We start from the raw sequence: 19,672 nt of genomic DNA, 5'->3' as shown, positions 1-19,672 counted from the left end.
ACCTTAATTGGTCATTGGGGTGTTTTTTTAAAGAGTAGAACAAATTACTTTTCAAAGAGTTAGTGACCGGTGCTCTTGGAAGTGACTCAGTTTATACCAGAGGCAAGCCTGTGTTATACTAGAGACTAGAAGCATACTCATATGCCATTAATTGAAATTAAATTGCAATAGCAGGTAATTCCAAAGATAAGGCCTTTTGGCTTTTCTCTTACTTCTTGTCATGTTTCATTCTTATTAATACAGGAGATTTGTTTCACTAGACTTTTCACTGAAGTGCTCACCTGCTCTTCATTTGCAACATGTACTTCTGATCTTTCATAACAGCCCTTTCTCTGGTACTTGTAAGTCTCAAATATCATTGCAAAGTTCTGCCTGCTCTTTGTGTTAGCAACAGAAACCATCCTGGTCATACAATTGGAAAAAAAAAATCTGTTTGCAAGAAATCCTGCATGCAGAGAAGACAGCGTCTCCTTTTTTTTTTGTATAATTTTAAAAATCTATGGGAAATCTCTGCCTTTCAGATGTTCTTACTGCTTTTGCATTTTTTTCTTCCTCCTCATTCTTCCACCCATTTTTTTCCTCTCTAGTGTTCTCAAAATATCAGCAATTCAAGTGATATTTGACAGTGTTTTATATTTACAAGGAAGTCCTGTGGTGTATAAATCTGATTTGGACTGGATAGGAGACCATCAACACCACCAGCAACCTACAGTTTAGAGGCTAAATTGTTAGATAGTAGTATCTGAACCTCGGAATTTATGATGTTTTTAAGTTCTGTCACATTTTGTCTGAGTTCTTTGGGTTTTTTTCCTTCCCATGGTTTTAGGTCTCTGAAATTGATCCGGAAGAATTTTCCAGTAGAATAGAGTGTGAAAGTCCTAACAATGACCTCAGTCGTTCTCCGGGGCTTTGTGTAAGTAGGTTTGGTATCTCTTTAAGCTATTATCATTAGCTATGGCATTCTTACTAATTTTCAGAGATTTTGTAATGTTTGCTTTAAGAAATAACAATATGGATAGAAGTCAGTTTGCACCACTGTGTTTCTGAGTGCAGCACAACAGACAGAGCTCCAGAAGGGTTTTCTGAGGCAGCAGATGGGGCACTGATGCTTTTTATGTTGTATTAAATATTTTCAACATCTTAGTTCAGGCTGTTTTGGCAATTGTGTATTTCATGCCTGAAATAGCTGTTTTAAATCTGCTCTTCATAACATACAGTATCTACAGTATTTGGTCCAGGACCATGGCCTACTGGGCACGCTGCATTGCTTAGAATTGGAAATCGGAAGGACTGGCTTCCTTTCCTACTCTGATTTGTTTTGTGTAACCTTCAGTCAATTGATCAAAGTCCTTTTGACCAGTGTGCCTGTCTGTGTCTTTTCTTTACTCTGGCTTTATGTTTTCAGGCTGGGATTTTTATTAGGGGTTTCCTTCATGGTTAGGGTTGGAAGGACCTTAAGGGGCTAGATGATCTTTAAGGTCCCTTCCAGCCCCAGCTGTTCTAGTGATTCTCTGTGATTCTTACAGATTTATGAACTTTCTATAGATAATAAGAAAACAAAATACTGTTTTATGGGGTGACCTCTTTTCAGGTTTTGGGAGTTAGAATGTCTGTATTCTTCCCTTTGCACACTGACACATTAGATATTTGAGAATGAAAAGAAATGCGTATAAATCTTAGTCTCTGGGGATGCACCTTGATAAGGAGTGAACCTAGCTGCACTGAAAGTATACCACAGGAGTGATGGTGCTCACAGTATATTTAAGATGAGAATTTTATATTTATTTCAAGTAATTTCTGATGCTGACAATCCAAATAGGATAGGGTTTCAGATTTCCAGTTTTTGTCTTGGATCTCTTTTCAGTAGTGTTCCCTACTTCTCATAAGCCAGATGGCAAGTGCTAGGCTTTTAAATGAAAAAAAAATTGTAATGCAGTGCCTACATGCTTGGATTTTCAGGGAACATCTGCTTTCGTGTCACTCCATTAATTTGAAAAGTCCGACCAGAAATGTCAGGATGGCAGTCAATGACTTGCAGCTTCTTTGGGAAATCTGTTCCTAATGTTTTTTTTGCAAAGCCTGATTGGTAATTGTTGGAGTCTACAGCCTACATGATGTGCTTTTTTTTTGTAGTGAGCATTCAAACATGATCGAGTGGGTCTCAGCAAGGAAAAACTTGCTGCTCCGAGGATGCACAGTAAGAAACACAGAAGCTGTGGTAGGCATAGTGGGTATATGCAGGTTAGTGGAACTGCCCTGGCTTTCACAGACTGCCTTGCAAACAAGATAGTTGTGGGCCCTAAGAAACAGTATTGTACAGAGGGGAATTGGGAGAGTAAAAGCTTGAATTCAGCTGTAGCTAGGAATATTATGAATGCATATCTGGGTAAAGTTTGTTTCTGTTTTAACAGTAAAAATCTGATACCCGTGATTATTCCTGGAAGGGTGGATCTGTTGTGGGTGAGCAGGTCCTGGTCCTCAAGCTTGTTAGTTGCAATGGTAAACTGAGATTTTGAAATGAACATGGAAATGCATGACTTGCTTAGGATTTTTTTCTTAACCCAACCTGAAGCTAGTGCTGTTCTAGTTCTGCTCTACAATTTGTAGAAAGGACAATGTAAAAACACTAATCAACATGATGTATCCAGACAGATAGTTGTAACACTGGTGTTAGATTTTATAGAAAATGTTAGAAATAATATGGAAGGGTCAAGAATTATGTTGTTTCTGTAGGAAAGAATGTTAATGACAGTTAATGTAAGGTAATAAAAGTTAATGTATACATGACAGATATTGATTTAACTTGTTCAGTTTTCTTTTGGACAGAATTCATGTATTGTAGGAGAATCTAATTTGTTCATGTTTATAATGGCTGTTCAAATATTAGTTAATAGTAATATTCTGTTTCCCAAAGCTTTAGAAATATAAAGCACTTGCAGTTGTAATACCTGTTATTAGAGAATTTCAACTTCCTTTTTGGTTGCAGGTCATGAAACCAAAGCTATGCTGAATAACAGTGGCCCTCATTACAAGCGCAGTAAATTGGAAAGAAAAGTGAACGCTGATATTCTTTGGTGTGTTCTACTTCTACTTTTGATGTGTTTAACTGGTGCAATAGGTAAGTGAGAATTGCTCAGATTCCTGCTATTTTCCTCTCTCAGCCTAATTAGTGTTTTTATTTTGGGGCTGATTGATTTTGTCAGTCTTCATCCATGTATAATTTCCTGAAAGTTGGGAGTGCTGTGAGATTTAAGTTCATGTTGTCATGTTTGATCTGGAGTGTGATTAAAAAGTGTGTTCCTGGTGTGAGTTTTTGGGTTTGGAGGCTGTTTCTCCATTTGATTTATCTTTTTTCTGCAAAAGTCCTACTTTCTCTTAGGATTTTTCAGGTAATTGAGATGCATGTACACATTGAGTGAGAGACCTCGTGTGACTAGAGTTGTACTGATTTGATGTTTTAGGGGTTGATCAAGTTATTAGCTTGAGTAAATACAAACAGACAAACTTTTCTGACAGATCATAAAGGTGTTTAAAATAAGTTAAAAATATGTTTAATAAAACTTCTTCAGATTACACTTTAAAATGATGACATGATGATGTGTTCACTAGTGGACTAAATCCTGGACAAGCAAGGATAACAAAATTAATTGCCAGAGGGGTTTTTTGTAGGGAAAAACTGTTTGTGAAGTGTAGTTAATATTTTTTACTTCTGAGATATGTTGTGTAGAAGCTGTTGATAGAATGCATGAAGGTGTTTATTCATGTATGTATTGATACTTGGGACTCCTGTTGGGAAAAAAGCCCAAGAGATGAAACTGTAGTTTAAAAGCTTAGAAAGAACTGTGGAGTGTAACAACTAACACAATAACCCTGAGCCGTGGTACACTTTACAAACTGATTGACTTTATCTTGTTCTTGTTTTCAAGGTCATGGAATTTGGTTAAATAGGTATTCGGAAATACCTTTTTTTAACATCCCCAGATCAGATGGGAAATTGAGTCCTCCAACATTAGCAGGCTTTATATGTTCTGGACGATGATAATTCTATTGCAGGTAACTGGTCTGCTTTGAACGTGAGTCATATTCTGATCTCACTTGTACCCTTGAAGTAACTCTTCAGCTTCAGTAGAGCTACTTCATATTTGTAACTGGCTAAAGACTTCAGTTTTATTTAATCCCTATGTTTTATTTTGATAGGTCTTGATCCCTGTTTCTCTCTATGTTTCAATTGAAATTGTCAAATTGGGACAAATTTATTTAATACAGAATGACATTGATTTTTACCATGAGAAAACAGACTCAACCATTCAGTGTCGAGCACTAAATATTGCTGAAGACCTTGGCCAGATTCAGTATATTTTCTCTGACAAGACTGGAACCCTCACTGAAAATAAGATGGTTTTTCGGAGATGCAGCATTGCAGGACAAGAGTATTGCCATGAGGAAAATGGTAAGACACTAAACCTTTGTTCACCTGGATCATTTTTCCAATGTATTTGATACCATGAACTAAATTATGGAAGAAGTTATACCTACTCTGTTTTGCTTCTCTCCATGGAATATTCTGAACCCAGAACATTGGAAAATTGCCTGTCTACTCTTTTCTTTTTTTTTCCTCCAACTAGAGTATCAATGCTAACCTAGCATTTTAAGATTTAAACATCCTGTTGACTGTCCTAGCAGTGTATCACCTTTATGCAGTATATGTTAAGACTCCACTTTGACATAGTTCTGCTCGTGAGGATATGGTAACCCAAATTACACACATGCTTAACAGCATTAATACATTATTTTACAGTAATTTTAAGGTACAAGTCAATCAGATGTGTGTCCGTGTGTGGTAGTGCTGCAAAGGTAAGTACCTTCATTGAAAATTACTGTTGCATTCTTACTTAGATCTTACACAGCTGCTTATTATTAGCCAAAAAGCAGTGTTAATGAATAGTTAATTAATCTTATTGCCTAAAAGTGTACGGTCTTTCATTATGTATTTCATGAGAGCCAACTTGAAGTCTTCTGGGAGCTGGGAGATGATAGAGCTCCAGACACAAGAGAAAATTGAGGGTTCCCAGATGCTTCTTTGGCTTTGCATAACTGTACTGGGAAGGATGACAACAGCAAAGTGAGAAAACATGTCTGAGTTTTGAACTTGAAGAATGAACAACTTATATAAAAAGCACATTATATTTTCAGAGCATTTCGTACAGCAAGGAAAGCGTTCAGAAAAGCCAAAGAGTAGTGTGAATGTGGCTGATTCAGGTGTCAGTGTACCAGGGAAAGTATGCCTCCACATACTTCTGCTAGTAGTTCACATAAGGTTATCTTCCAAAATTATTAGTATGTTAATTATGTACATAATTACTTCCTCCTTTGCCCTGTTTTTTTCCTGCAGGGTAAACATGCATTTTTTCCTAAAAATTAGAAATTAGATGAGTCCTGAAAATGTTTGAAAAACATTGAACCCTGGTTTATATTTGTTTAGATGCATAGAGCTGCTGTTTGCAAGGCTCCTGCTACATATGGTAAGAGTTGCAGTGCAGCACAGTGCAGTCTTTTGCATAGAAGCTGCCTAATCTGATAATATATTTATGTGTTTATATCTGTATTTCTCAGGGTAAAGGGATAAAGGGATGCCTGTGATTCAGTATAATCCTCCATAGAGATGCCCCCAGACAGTGTTCTGTCTAAATTGATGTGTGCATCTTGGACCATGGCAGTAGAGCAGTGTGGTGTTGTAAGAGATGCCACATGTTACTTCAGACAAAGCATGCAGCTTCTCAACAGCCTGGAAGCAGAGCAGAATGGGCATGTGTTGTCCAAACCTGCCTCTACAAACACATACTAAGTCATTGGTGTTGCTTTCTGGGGAAGGGTATCAATGCCTCATGTCAGATTTTGTATTTGGTAGTTGTGGAGAGGTGTTACGTTATGTTATGTTATGCTATGCTATGCTATGTTATGTTATGCTATGCTATGCTATGCTATGCTATGCTATGCTGTGCTATGCTATACTATGTTATGTTATGTTGTGTTATGTTCCCACTTACCTCTTTTTTTTGAAAGAGCTATGTTACTAGTTTCATGTTGATATGAGGAAGATGGCCTGCCAAAGTAGGTATAAGCTCTGGTCACTCTGTTTCCTTGGACTCATCAGAATAGCAGGATGGAGGACAGGTTTCTTTCATTTGTGTTGCAGAAAGAGAAGACAGTAGAAAATACAGGACTCTGAAATGACATAAACCTATTTCCATCTCATTTAGAGCAACAGATTTGGGGACTGACCTGTGGATAGGTTTTCTATTTGCATAAAACAGAATGATATCCCGCTTTTCACTTCTTTACTGTACAGTTGGTACCACCTGAAATAAAGAAATAGGGAATTAGTGGTGTTGATGGACATGTCTGCAATGCATGCTAACGTTGGTTTTTTGCTAGGATGCCATTGGTTGTATGCAGACTTTAATGAAATAAATAGGCAACACACAGCTCACAGAACAGTTTTTCCATGTTGTCTGGATTTTAGACACTGAAGTACTGGTGTATGCTAGTGTATGCTCATGGAATGCTGTTTTCATAATGAGAGGTAGAACTTGAAAGCTGAATAATGTACATAGTTCCATTGCTTTCCAGAGATTTCAACTTCTGGCATGTGGTAAAACACTCTCAGAACTCCAGTGCAAATACTTGGATATGTTCTTAATCAAGCACATCATAGCATAAGAGTGTTTCCATTTGCTACAGAGGTTCTTTACACCATTGATTTGTGGGGAGGAGCAGAATTGCATTTACACCTCTGGCACAAAGGTGTTATACATGTCCAGACAAAGTTGGATTATTGAAACTTGCTTTTCAATGAAAAACTCAGAAAATGTGTATCTTTTTTGCTAGGGGGTGTCCAGTACTGAGACAATAAACACAGTTTGAATGAGTTCCTGCTAGCCAGCTGCATTTATCAAACCCCTGACATACAGTCCTGATATAACATAATGGCTAGAAGACTCATCAGGAAGTCTGGTCCCATTTTTCTGGCCTAAAGCAGAATTGTTCCTATTATTCTTTATGAAATTCTTTGTTTTATTTCTTCAAGACTTCCAGTAAGTCCTATTCATTGCTTTCTCAGGCATTCCATTCGAATATGTCTCACTGTCTTTGTTTTTGTTCATACCTAGCCTGAGTCCATCTTGCCACAACGTGGAGCCATCGTGTCTTCTGATAGCCATAGTGTGCACAGAAAATAGGCTATTTCCTATCTCTGTGCAGTTTCCCTGCACTTGAACATGCATTTGGTTCCCGTCAGTGTGCCCTTCTGGAGGTTGTGCAACTCCAGCTTATTTTACTGTATCCATGTGATTCATGTTATGTAGAACTCTGATCATTCTTGTTCTTGGATTGAATCCAGTAGAATGCTACTCAAACAGGAAGAGAGTGTGGTGGCTCGGTACAGGTTTGATTTTTCATAAATGGTGGATTATTCTTAATTATATAACTAATTCCTTACTTTAGGTGGTATTTTGACCGTGTTTCTTTTTGCTCATGGAACAATAATTTTGTTTCCCTTTCCTTAGCAAAGAGGTTGGAAGCCTATCAAGAGATGGATTCAGAGGATGAGGATTCAGTTGATTGTCAGTGTGGCTCTTCAACCCCTACATCAAAATGTCAGGGACACAACGGCAGAGCTGTGTGTGAACCTTTGAACAGAGAGTCTTTGAATCAGTTGTCTGGTAGTTACTCTGCATTCAAAAGACAAGATGAAGCAGGTGATATTCCCCACTCAGGACACATGGCCTTCAACAGTCCCATTGTAAGTAGAAGCTGTTGGGTTTGATGTTGAATTTCTGAATTAACTCATGAGAGTATCTCTTCTTACTCCCATTTGATCAGATTGGTTGTCATTTAAGAAATCCTTTCTTCCACCAAAATCAAATGTCTCATGTTGGCTTGGCTGCATGCTATTTACAGCTGACATTGCAGACATGTTTTGGTTCATGAAGGTGTACTTTGACTCTTGCTGCTCTGCATCCATGATCACTTCAAATGAAATCACCAATTTAATAACAATTTGGTTTTTTATTTTAAGAGGTTTCTAGCATTTTCGTTTGTTTTTAATAGGAAATATCTATATGGCCAATACTTATTTGCAGTTATGAGAACAAAGAACTCTGCTTCTTTACCTGAAGGTGTCTAAATGCCATTCATCTTACTTAATCTGTGTTGAAGTGTCTAAGGCTATTAGCTAAGCCTTTAGTGTTTACCTCTTTGGGCAGGAAGTTTGCTGTTTTCAATGGACTAGGATAAGGCAGTGAAGATGCCAGTGTTCCTGTTTTCTGGTATAACCAACTCAGCACAGGAGGGAAGTTGTATGAGCTTCTACACATCGATCATGTGTAACTGATTTAATCTCCAAAGACTTAGTTTATAACCTGATGGACAGATTTGTTCATTTCTTGATAGGAAACAGATGTTGTACCAGACGCACAGCTGCTGGAGAAGTTCAGTCAAATTTCTTTTAATTCCTATCAACAATCAGAAGAAGCTAGCAGCAAGTTATCTTTGGAGACAATGTATATCACTGACTTCTTTCTTGCTCTGGCAATCTGTAATACTGTTGTAGTTTCAGGCCCCAATCAGCCACGTCAGAAGGTAAGAAGGCTTTGCGTTTCACTATTTGGCCATATTTGCAACTAGATGATCTCCTTTTGGTTCAGTTTCAGAAAGAAAAATGCAATTAACTGACATTTTAAAAATTATCCTTTTCACCTCTGCTAGTTTGTCTTATTAGAAAGAAGGGAATTACTGTAAAACCATGGAGTGCAATGAGGTAATGAATAAAATAATGCTGAAAAATTGGCTTCAGTCTTTTTGTTTCTGTGACAGTTTTTAACTTTTACAAGACAAATTTGGACATTAGATTGCTGTTATAAGTTTTTTCTATATTCTAGCTATGGTTTTTTTTAGGAACAGGTATAACTTCCTATAAGAATACATTGACACTCAGGTTATCTTCACAAATAGGTTATTGTGGGCTGAAAAATGAGAATAATCACTGAAGGTCCATAGAATATTGAAACTGAGAATGCTCTTACCTGTTCTTTGACTATTCAAATAGAGATTCAGCAAAAGTATGGAAGATGAAGTTTTATATGTACATTAGTCTGAAAAAGAATTGCTTTGCAGTATGGCATAAAGTTTTCTCACCACAAATTAACAATGCGTTTAGTAGGCTGCCCTGGTTTAGTAGCTTGGATGACCACTTGTTGTTTTCAGTGGACATGACCTAACTTTCTTTTAAAAATAGTACTGATTTTATTTCCAAATATGTTGGGTTTTCTCAGTGTGGGATTTTCATAACCCCATTTTTTGCCAGTTTTGACCATGTTGCAGGATAATTCCCAAGTTCAACTTTGATTTCTTTCCAGCATTATCTAGTGATTTACACTCATTGACTTTGTGTTTGGAAAAAATCAATTAGTGACATGTGCAGAACTAAATTTTGTTGTCTTTATAGGTAGTAAACCATATCTAGAGATACTCACAAAACATATCCTGTGGGGTATTAATTACCCCCTATGTATAAATAAACCTGGTATTTTAGTGTGCTTTCAAGCATTTCCAGAATGTGTAGTAGGCAGCCTAAAGATCCATGTGGGGATGAGGCAGATGACTTCATAGTCAATGGTTACCTATTCCTTAAATAGGATGGATTAAAATATACAGATGAGAATCTTGGTTTTTTGAGAGTAATACATCTGACTAACTTGTCAGCAGGGTAGATGATCTCCAGGTAGTTAGACTGGGAGGAGCAACTTGAAACACATCCAGTTTTCAGATCTGAAGCTTATAGAGGTTGTTTACTGTAGTAATTTGGTTTCATGTTTACTTGAGCTGGTGATCTTTAATACAAGCAGTCAAACCCATGGTAGATTTTAATTTTACTACTTTCATTATGAAACATACCTACTTTGTATGGTGCCCTTCCTTAATAAAATAAAATAGAAAGAATTTAACATAAATAATTTCTCTAACTATTCTGTTCCAGATGAGACTCTCTTCGCTGAGTAGGATGCCTATTAAATCACTTGAGGAAATCAGGCAAATGTTCCAGAGGTTTTCAGTCTGGAGACTAAGTTCATCCCCACTTCCAAGTGTAAAAGAGTCATCATCAGAAAGCCCCAATAGTTTTGTGAGAAAACTGTCTATTTTTAGGATGAAATTGGCTTCACCTACTTTGGATGGACCTGCTCAAAGGGTTTCTGTACATCAGAACACGGACAGCCCAGAAAATTCTCAAGTGCCTGGAGAGCTACATCTAGTGAATATAGCTACTGGTGGTGAACCCAACCATGCTGTGTCATCTGTTGAATTATCTCCTGTACCAAAACTATGTTATGAAGCTGAGAGTCCAGACGAAGCTGCCTTGGTTCATGCTGCCAGGGCTTATAAATGTGTTTTACAGTCTAGGACTCCAGATCAAGTAACTGTGGACTTGGCAGGTCTGGGGTCTTTGACATTTCAGCTTTTGCATATCCTGCCTTTTGATTCACTGCGGAAAAGGATGTCAGTAGTGGTCCGGCATCCAATCTCCAACAAAGTGGTGGTGTACACAAAAGGAGCAGACTCAGTCATGATGGATTTACTGAGAACTGCATCTGAAGGTATCTGTAGAACTTGTAATTCTTTGCTTACCCTTGTCATTCTTTAATGATATGTTTTAACATTTTGCTACTTTAAGAATGCATTTAGGCCTTCAAAATTTTCCGCTAAATTTAGCCTAAACGTCATGTTTAATTTGCTTTCTCTTCTTTTTGTGTGATAGTGCATACTAATAATTCTGAAATTGAAGTAAAGATTAAAGAGAGAACTCAGCAGCATTTGGATGACTATGCCAGAAGAGGACTGCGCACTCTGTGTATTGCTAAGAAGGTATTTCTTTTAATATGTATTTTGAAGAATGTTTGCAGTCTGTGACCAGCCTCAGTGGTGTCATCATGTCTTCTAAGCAGATTCTTCTTAGTGGCACGTTTTGTTTATCTTGATGTTCTTTTAGGAGAAATTTGTAAGAAAACCCAGATCGATTCCTGACATCTGTTAGATTGCCATTGTTGTCAGTTTAGGATGCCAAACATCTTAGCATCCTAATTTTAAAAGAGGGATGGTCAAATAGCCAGATTTTTCTTTAGGAGTCATAAGTAGGTCTCCTTGTGTGAATTTTACCCTGGGTGGATTGTCACACAGAGATTGTCGCACCTGTTTCATTTCATTTCAGCCCCAGGAGCCTGCAGGGTGCCAATAAGTAGCCTGGTGAAGTAATCTAACACTCTGAACATTGTACTAAATCCATGGACATCCTGGAACATGTTAGCAATGTGCTGCCAGAGGCTGCGCCTGTAGGTTCTGGATGTGGACAGCAGAAGTAACCACAAGGACACTTTTGATGCACTGTTGAAAGCCCAGTATAGATACATGCCATATGTTTTCCCTCTCTGTGTAGGTGATGAGTGATGCAGAATATGCAGAGTGGTTAAATCATCGTTTTTTAGCAGAAACCAGCATTGACAATAGGGAGGACCTGCTGCTTGAATCTGCCATGAGGCTTGAGACCAAACTAACTTTGCTTGGTAGGTAGAAAATACTGTAACTCCCAGGAAAATGCCTATGATGTTCACATTTGGAATTTGCTTTCAGAGAGCTGTTTTAATCTCAATCTGTGTAACACATAGCTTTCTAAAGATTTAGAATTTATCAGCACTCCTGAATTTTCATAAATCTCACTGGTAAGTTTGTACTAGTAAACCACACTGAAGACAGACAATATTCTCCTGTTGTTTGTAAAAATATACTAATTTTTTTGTGGTTTTTTATTGTTGTTATTGGGTATTTTTCTGTCTTCACTAGAGTTTGTAAATGTCATTATAGCAAGCACATGAAATGATAGTAACAAGTCACAGGCCTGCCTGTGCAAATATTCAGAGATACCCCACTCCTGTGCTTATTTTCTATCAGTGTTGCATTCATGGCACAGCAGGTGTACTTGTGCTGTGTTCTCCTGTAATAACATGCAGAAAAGAAGTCAGGCATGCTTTTGCAGAACCCATTCCTCTGAAGGTCATTCAGCTGTGCAGAAATGAAACAGAAAATGTTTGCTGTAGGTGTGTGAAAGGTAAACTGCAGGCAGTCTGAGAGAATCATTTTAGAGAACTACCCATCAAATAACATTTGGAAAACAAAGTGCAAAGATCTGACTATGGTGGTAAAGGCAGCTCCATGCTAGAAGCTGGAGGGGGACACATCCTGTTGTGTAAAGAGTGCTCTTTCCCTCATTTTGTGTGATACCTGTTTAGTGCAAATGCCATAAACCTTGATACTAAAGGAATTCTGGGATTACTGGCTTCAGTTTCTGGAGAGAAGCCAGAGTAGTGCTTCAAACTGACTTTTTAAGGATATACTGGTTCCCTTCGCCACTAAAGCTAACAGAAGTCAAGCTGCTTTGGAGACCTACTGTCTTGCAGGCTCATCTGTCTGGTGTGACAATAAGCGATATGGGTTGGCCCTAACATTAAATGGAAGTGAAAATAAGGAGGTTAAGTTACTTTATACTGCCAAGGTGCTTGCTTTCAGGAATTTCCATGCATGTCATGGTAGCATGTCTATTTTGGGGTGTGGGTACAGACAGGGAGCCAGCTTATCCTGTCACTCTTGGAGCATTTTGGTTTTGGAAATCTTTCTGCTTGTCTAAATCAAGGTGCCACTGGCATTGAAGATCGCCTGCAGGAGGGTGTTCCAGACACAATACAGGCATTACGGAAAGCTGGAATAAAAATATGGATGTTGACAGGTGACAAGAGAGAGACAGCTGTCAACATTGCCTATGCTTGTAAACTGCTGGAACCAGAGGACAGAATCTTCACTCTTAAATCACAGAGTAGGGTGAGTAGAAAAGTAGATTTTCTTCTCTGCTGAAAAATTCAATAAGGCTATTCTACAGGACAGTACAAAAAAGCAAATGTTGTTTGCTTGTGGAACCAAATTTGCTTTCTGGTATTGTTCTTTCTTTTAGGTAAAATATGAAATCTTTTCTATGTATGCAACATCTATTTCTTTATATACAGCTCCCTACATTATGATTAATTATTTTAATTGAATAAACTTATTTATTTCTCTCTGTTGTAAACTAAGGAGTTGACATGGCCTCAGGTTTAGGGGATTGTTCTTGTTATTTTTTTTTCTCTGTTTATATGTATCTTAAAATATGAAATTTGTATATGCCCCAGAAAATAGAGTGGCAACAAGTAACTGTGGGGAAAATAAAGTGGAAAAATAAAGGATTTTTAGTCCAGTTGTGTTTGAGGAAAGCTTGGAGTTTGATTTGTGCCAACACTTTTCCTTTTACTCTGCTGGTAAAGTAGTGTCTTACTTGACAGTGAGAACTAAGCCCCTTTTGCAGAAGTGCTCTTCCTTCCTCTAACTGAGCTTAGAAATAAAAACCAGGATTTGATACTGTTGCATTTCAAAGTAAAATGATGAGAAGACTTAGGAAGATGTATTTTCTTCTATGTTGCATGTGCTTTACATATATTGATACCAGGAACTTTTTGAGCATCTTAGATTGATTCTGATAAGATAAGATAAAACATTCCACAAGGCCAGTTCTTCAGTAATTCATGGCAGTTCACCTGTAATGTGATATGAAGTGCACTTTTGGCTTTGCATGCCAGACAAAAGAAACAAAAGTTTCATCAAAGCTGTATTTATGTTACAGAATTCTTAATGGTTGCTTTTCCCACTAGTCTGTGAAGATTTTCTGGCTTGCATAGGTTTTTCTGTCTTCTCTTAATGCAATACTCAAGCAAATCTGCTTAAGCAAAGTTTATCACAGACACTTTTATTAACAACAGTCTTCATCCTTTGTGATTTTAAAGGGGTATTCAGCCTCATATCTGATCCTTTCAAGATAAATACTATATAAGGACAGCATTTTGCCTTTTCCCCATAGGTACTTTATGAATTGAAATGGGAGGCAGAGTATAAATAGTATTTCATAAGATGCCTTTCTCTTGTCTTTAATTAGGATGCCTGTGCCTTGGTAATGAGCAAAATTTTAGAAGGCATCCAGAAGAATGCTTCTGCCAAAAAAAAAGCCAGTGAGAAACTTGGAAATGTCTTTGGAAGTCCCTCCACCCAAGCTCAGGGGTTCAGTGCAGGCCTGGTTATTGATGGAAGGACTTTAGAACATGTGCTTCATGACAGCCTACAGAATACTTTCTTGGAACTCACAGAAAAATGTCGGGCTGTAGTATGTTGCCAAGCCACACCACTGCAGAAGAGTGTCCTGGTCAAACTGGTACGAAGTAAGCTAAAGGCAATGACATTAGCTGTAGGTGAGTCTTGTGGTTATCCTCCTTTCTCTGAAAAGAAGTAGAAACCAGTTTCTTCTCTCATGTATTTTGTTAATGTCTGTCACAAAATTTATTTTATGAGCAAGATAACCCTTTGAATTGTAGTTGTCTCTGACATAAGATGATGTTTGTCTTCTGAAGTAGTGAATTTAGTCCATAAACTTATGTCAGTAGAAAGCAGTCAGAACAGCATCAGTCATACCATTGTTATGTAACATGCAAAGCAGCAAGTAAGAGCATTTTTCTTTCCATCACAACCCCCCAGTATAAGGAGGCAGAGGGGAGATGACTGGCTGTGATTTAAAGCACCCATATTTTCTGATGCAGCATTGACAGTTAAATTCTGACAAAAGAAACAGCTATTACCTATTTGGAGAACATAGCTCAGTTCATTCAGGTCTTCTGCTTACTAATCCTGTTTTGCTTAGTGTTTTTCAGTGTTGACCATAAAATTGTATTTCTCTGAACTCTCAGGTGTTGGATATTTGTCTTTGCCTGCCACTTCTGTAGCAATGTGATAGCCAACAAAGCTAGTTTTGATTTTTTCCTCTTTTCTCCATAGGTGATGGTGCCAATGATGTCAGTATGATCCAGGTGGCTGACACTGGTGTGGGAATATCTGGCCAGGAAGGCATGCAGGTAGTGTATCCAAAGACAGCTGCAAATGATGTCAGGTTCCATTTTAAATCAGTTCAGAGTGTACTCTGGAGACCAAATAGCTCCACAGTCTGTTCCCTTACATGGGCAAGACTTTACAGCCTGAGCCTCACACCCAGGCCTCAGCACTCCACCAGGAGTAATCAGAAGCTGAATGCTGCAGGTCAAGCTCCAAACAACAGTTTACTGCCTGTCAGTGAGCTCCATATTACTCATGTTGTGCAGGAAAAAGAGCAGCCTAAGTGTCAGTGTCAGTGATTTTTGTGCAGTGATTTATTGTGTGTTAGTAATGATGACAATCATGTTCCTGCATGTGCTATTTTGGACTGATCTCTGTGTGTTAGTTGTAAAGTCTTGTATGGAAGGGGATATCTGAGTGAGGATAACCTGGCAAACACTATGTATAAAAAAATTTAAAATAAGAATTTCCAACAGTGAGTAAGTTGGCAGTATCTGAAGCTTATCTTTAACAGTCTGGTTATGGCATATCTGTTTCTTCTTGTGTGTTGCAGGCTGTGATGGCAAGTGACTTTGCAATCTCTCAGTTTCGACACCTCAGGAAGCTGCTTCTTGTCCATGGTCACTGGTGTTATACCAGACTTACCAACATGGTGCTTTACTTCTTCTACAAGAATGTGGTATGTAGCTGTCCCATTACAGGGAAATCACAGTTATAAATTCTTGAGTGCTGAAAGGTTTAGTAAGGCTTTCTTTTCTTTTTTTCTCTTCCTACTGTGAATGGTTTCAAAAAGCATGTGTCAAACAATTCCATTTCCCATTTGCCTGCAGAGACCAGAGGCTCTTATTTCTTGAACTAAATTTCCCAATCAAAGCCATTGTTTGATTTAATTAAACAGTGGGTGAAAGGCATTACTAATATGATCACTGTTTCAGCAAGTCATGTCTGATTTTGAAATGTTTCCACAGATGACTTTAACCAGACCTAAGACCTACTGGTTTTTCACTTGTATTTAAAGCATTTGTCAATGGCTAAAATTTCATCATGTCATCTTTGGCTTTTCAGGCCTATGTGAACCTCCTGTTTTGGTACCAGTTTTTCTGCGGGTTTTCAGGCACATCAATGACTGACTACTGGATCTTGATTCTTTTTAATCTCCTTTTTACATCGGTGCCACCCATCATTTATGGTGTCTTGGACAAAGATGTATCTGCAGAGATACTCATGGAACTCCCACAGCTTTACACAACGAGCCAGAAATCTGTGGTAGGTTACAGAGTGGTTAGCCTGAAGCAAATTCAAATGGTCAGCATTTGAACCATTTCTGTCTTTCTTGTATGTTTCATCTCAAACATTGTTTTAAATTACTTTCTCTATTAGGAAGTGTCTAGGCCTGTGCAGTATGTGCACTAACAAAAAAAACTGTTTTCCAAAAGATTTTTTAGGCTCTTTTTAGTCAGACCCAATCTTATCAGACATCTGGATTATAAAAGAAATTAAGGACTTCAGGAAAAGCAATATACTAGACAAACATTGTTACCAGCACGTTTATTTCATTCATTGTGTCAGCTGTCAACATGCTTCCTCAAACTGTGATTTGTTTGAGCAAGATGAGGGCACTCTATATATCTTTTATTTGTCATATAAGGGTTTCAGCTGCCAAAGAACCGGAGCAGATTAATCCTTTAATCAAATAATCCTCAAAAAAACTTCTCTTAGTCGGGATACTTTTCACTTTACAGGAATGTTCTGAAATTTGCCTTCCCACCTGAAAACACTATACATCATACCTGGTCTATCAGCAAATTCAGTCCAAACACTTAGCACAGAAAACCAAAGGGAGTGGAGGAGTAGGTTCTAAATCAAAATTACATAAATCACTGGGGATTCTCCTGATTTCTGCTTTATTTAGCATGAATTTTAGCATAATTTAAAATTTATTTTTCTAAAAATTTAATAATTAAAATAATATCTTTATTATAACAATCGAAGGCAGTGACATACTGAGCCTGAGACAAAATAGGTGCTAGTAATCCAGAGAGAGGAAGTATTGACTATATGAGTCACCTAAAACTCAGCATTTTATTTCTGATCAGATCCTTCAATATCATCAGAAGGCATTTCTTTACCAAGAGGTGTGGTCAATGCCCCAAGTCTGTCAGTGTTAAGGAGGCATTTGGACAATGCCCTTAATAACATGCTTGAACTTTTGGTCAGACCTAAGTGGTCAGGCAGTTGTATCAGATAATCCCTTCCAACTGGAATATTTTATTCTGTTCTATTCTACTCTGTTCTAACAAATACTACTTAAAAAAAAAAAAAGTTACAACATGTTGTGTACTAGTGTTGTCTCAGTTATTATAACCTGGAAGAAGTATGGACAATCTGTTTTGCTTGTTTTTGGACTTCTACATTTCTTTTTATATACCCCTAAATACTTTATGTTGCTCAGTTTACAGTATTTTTGGAAAACAAAGTACTCTTTTGGTACCAATCCAGACCTCTGTAGATTGGCCTGAGCAGGTCTGTGCTTTGTCAGAGAATTTTGATTAAGTAAATGTTGCAAGGCCTCATGATTTCTTTTGATCTTCAGGATATATACAATACCGTGATCTGAGCTGAGATGAAGGTTTTGAAGCCACATAATCAGAAGTAATGCATTACATGATATATTTTTTCTTTCCCTCTTTATTCCCTTATCTTCTGTTAGTGTTTTTGTCTTTTGTCCATCCCATAATTCTTTGCGGTGTGGTTGGAGTTGTTACAATTTCCTTTCTTGCATGGAAACACACAGAAAAACTTGCTTGGAATTAAATACAGTACAGAAGAAAGAGAAGTGTTTTAAAAGATGCAATAACATGCAATATCACAATATTGCACCACGACATCACGAGTGTACACCTTTGTATAAACTATAATAAACAATGGAACACTAAATGGGTTCATCTTCAATAGTTTAAAGCACTTTCCTGAAAGGCAAATAAGCTTCCCACATCACCTCCAGACAGCAGTTCAGTTCTTAAAAGGGCCGAATGGGTATTTGAAAAAACACATCTCTCCACTAATTATAGAGGACATCCAGAATGATTGGGCTTCTCACCTATGTGTCTCACTTCAGTGCCTGCAGGAATGGGATATAGCTGAGCCAGAGCATAGGCAACTATTGTTTCCTTATTTCCTAGGTGTTTGATCTGTCATAGCAGCTTGCTGCTACTGAGGGAGGAAGTCTTATTCCCTTCTCCCTTCTTTTCTTCCTGTTCCCTCTTCATCCATATAGTTAAACTATTTTCCTTGTGCCAGCTCAGTTGTCTGTCTCTTCAGGTCCTCCCAGGAGCTTATTTAACTCACTGAAAGAGCAATGCGTTATTCCAGCAGAAAAGTGAGTTGATTTCTCACATCTTTTGGGTTAAATTAGCTCACAGAGGAGTCCCATCTACACAGAGGAGCAGCAAACATAACAAAAAGGGATGGAGATAGAAGGTGGGGCTTGATATTCAGTGATGGTGAGCTGCAGGGTACTTCACCATCCATCAGCCCACTCCCCTCCTTAGGACTCAGCTGAGGTTCTGGTACATCTGTTCTGATAGGAACAGCTGCAAGATCAGAGTTCTCAGAGCTGGCTACTGATTTAAATACTAACAGTTAGTTATATGTATGGAGGGAAATCTTTGTTCTAGTAACTATAACACAAAAGATGCCTTTTTCACTTGGAAACTAACTGGAATTACTTCTGCAGATAATCTTTCCCCAGATCCAAATTAATGCTAGTTAAGGATGCTGCAATTTGTTCAATTTGTTTCAATACCATTATGTTTTTCTCTTACAGGCTTACTTGCCTTCAGCTTTCTGGATAACTTTGCTGGATGCTTTTTACAAAGTCTCGTTTGTTTTTTGTGCCTTACTTTGTAAGTGCTGGCTACAAAATACATTTATACATTTTGACTTACTTAAAACCTCAGCAAATTAGAGAGCATAACGAAGTATTTGGTTTTTACTTCCTTGTATATGGGTGTATGCTAAGAAAATCATCATTGGAACAAAACTGAACTGTGTGTGCACAAATATGTATGGTATTGAAGTTACTCATGCCTCTTTGTATTAGGACTATACATAAAAAATATTTGATGCTGACCACTGTCTTTCTTTACAGACTTACTGTGGCTCAGACATAGACATTCTTTCTTTTGGAAACCCCATAAACACAGCAGCACTCTTCATAATGCTGTTTCACCTTCTCATTGAGTGCAAGTCTGTGGTGAGTGCTTTGTTTTTCCCAAAGAATATATTCCTTACAGAGCATGTGCATACAGTTTTCAGTAAAATTAAAGGGAAGAAAGGTCTTCATATACAAAACAGAATAAGTATAAAAGGGTCAAACCCTAAATAATATATTTATGTGACCATGTGAGCTCTCCTAATGCATCTGTCATTGGAACCAATACAAATATGACTAAATTAATGAAACTTGGCCTCAGAATTATTTGTAAATAGTGAAATGATACTGCTTCCTTTTAAGGCAGGGTGGTTTGGGGCATATTGGTTCTGTTTTGCAAATGATAAAATCCACCAGTGATCTGCTGAAACTTTCTTAGTTCACAAAGTTTGCATCTTAAAGACAACAGTGTAAATTGCTGATTTTGAATGCTTGGAGTTGATGATTTTC

The 19,672-nt window shown here is 37.7% G+C and overlaps 1 protein-coding gene across 1 annotated transcript in view; it reads left to right on the top strand.

The window, feature by feature from the left end:
* ATP10D (ATPase phospholipid transporting 10D (putative)) overlaps window positions 1–19,672 on the top strand; it is a 40,883-nt gene that overhangs the window by 16,473 nt on the left and 4,738 nt on the right. The window contains 19 exon segments of the mRNA XM_033059991.1: window positions 827–921; window positions 2,134–2,231; window positions 2,978–3,118; window positions 3,927–4,016; window positions 4,019–4,053; window positions 4,198–4,450; window positions 7,566–7,801; window positions 8,452–8,640; window positions 10,037–10,652; window positions 10,814–10,920; window positions 11,489–11,615; window positions 12,740–12,924; window positions 14,066–14,375; window positions 14,956–15,032; window positions 15,563–15,688; window positions 16,075–16,275; window positions 18,836–18,891; window positions 18,893–18,914; window positions 19,160–19,264. Of these exon segments, the coding sequence (XP_032915882.1) occupies window positions 827–921; window positions 2,134–2,231; window positions 2,978–3,118; window positions 3,927–4,016; window positions 4,019–4,053; window positions 4,198–4,450; window positions 7,566–7,801; window positions 8,452–8,640; window positions 10,037–10,652; window positions 10,814–10,920; window positions 11,489–11,615; window positions 12,740–12,924; window positions 14,066–14,375; window positions 14,956–15,032; window positions 15,563–15,688; window positions 16,075–16,275; window positions 18,836–18,891; window positions 18,893–18,914; window positions 19,160–19,264 (3,069 nt within the window).

Source organism: Catharus ustulatus, chromosome 5, assembly GCF_009819885.2.
Source record: "Catharus ustulatus isolate bCatUst1 chromosome 5, bCatUst1.pri.v2, whole genome shotgun sequence".
Classification (NCBI taxonomy): Eukaryota; Metazoa; Chordata; class Aves; order Passeriformes; family Turdidae; genus Catharus; species Catharus ustulatus.
This window is presented reverse-complemented; position numbering and strand designations above follow the sequence as displayed.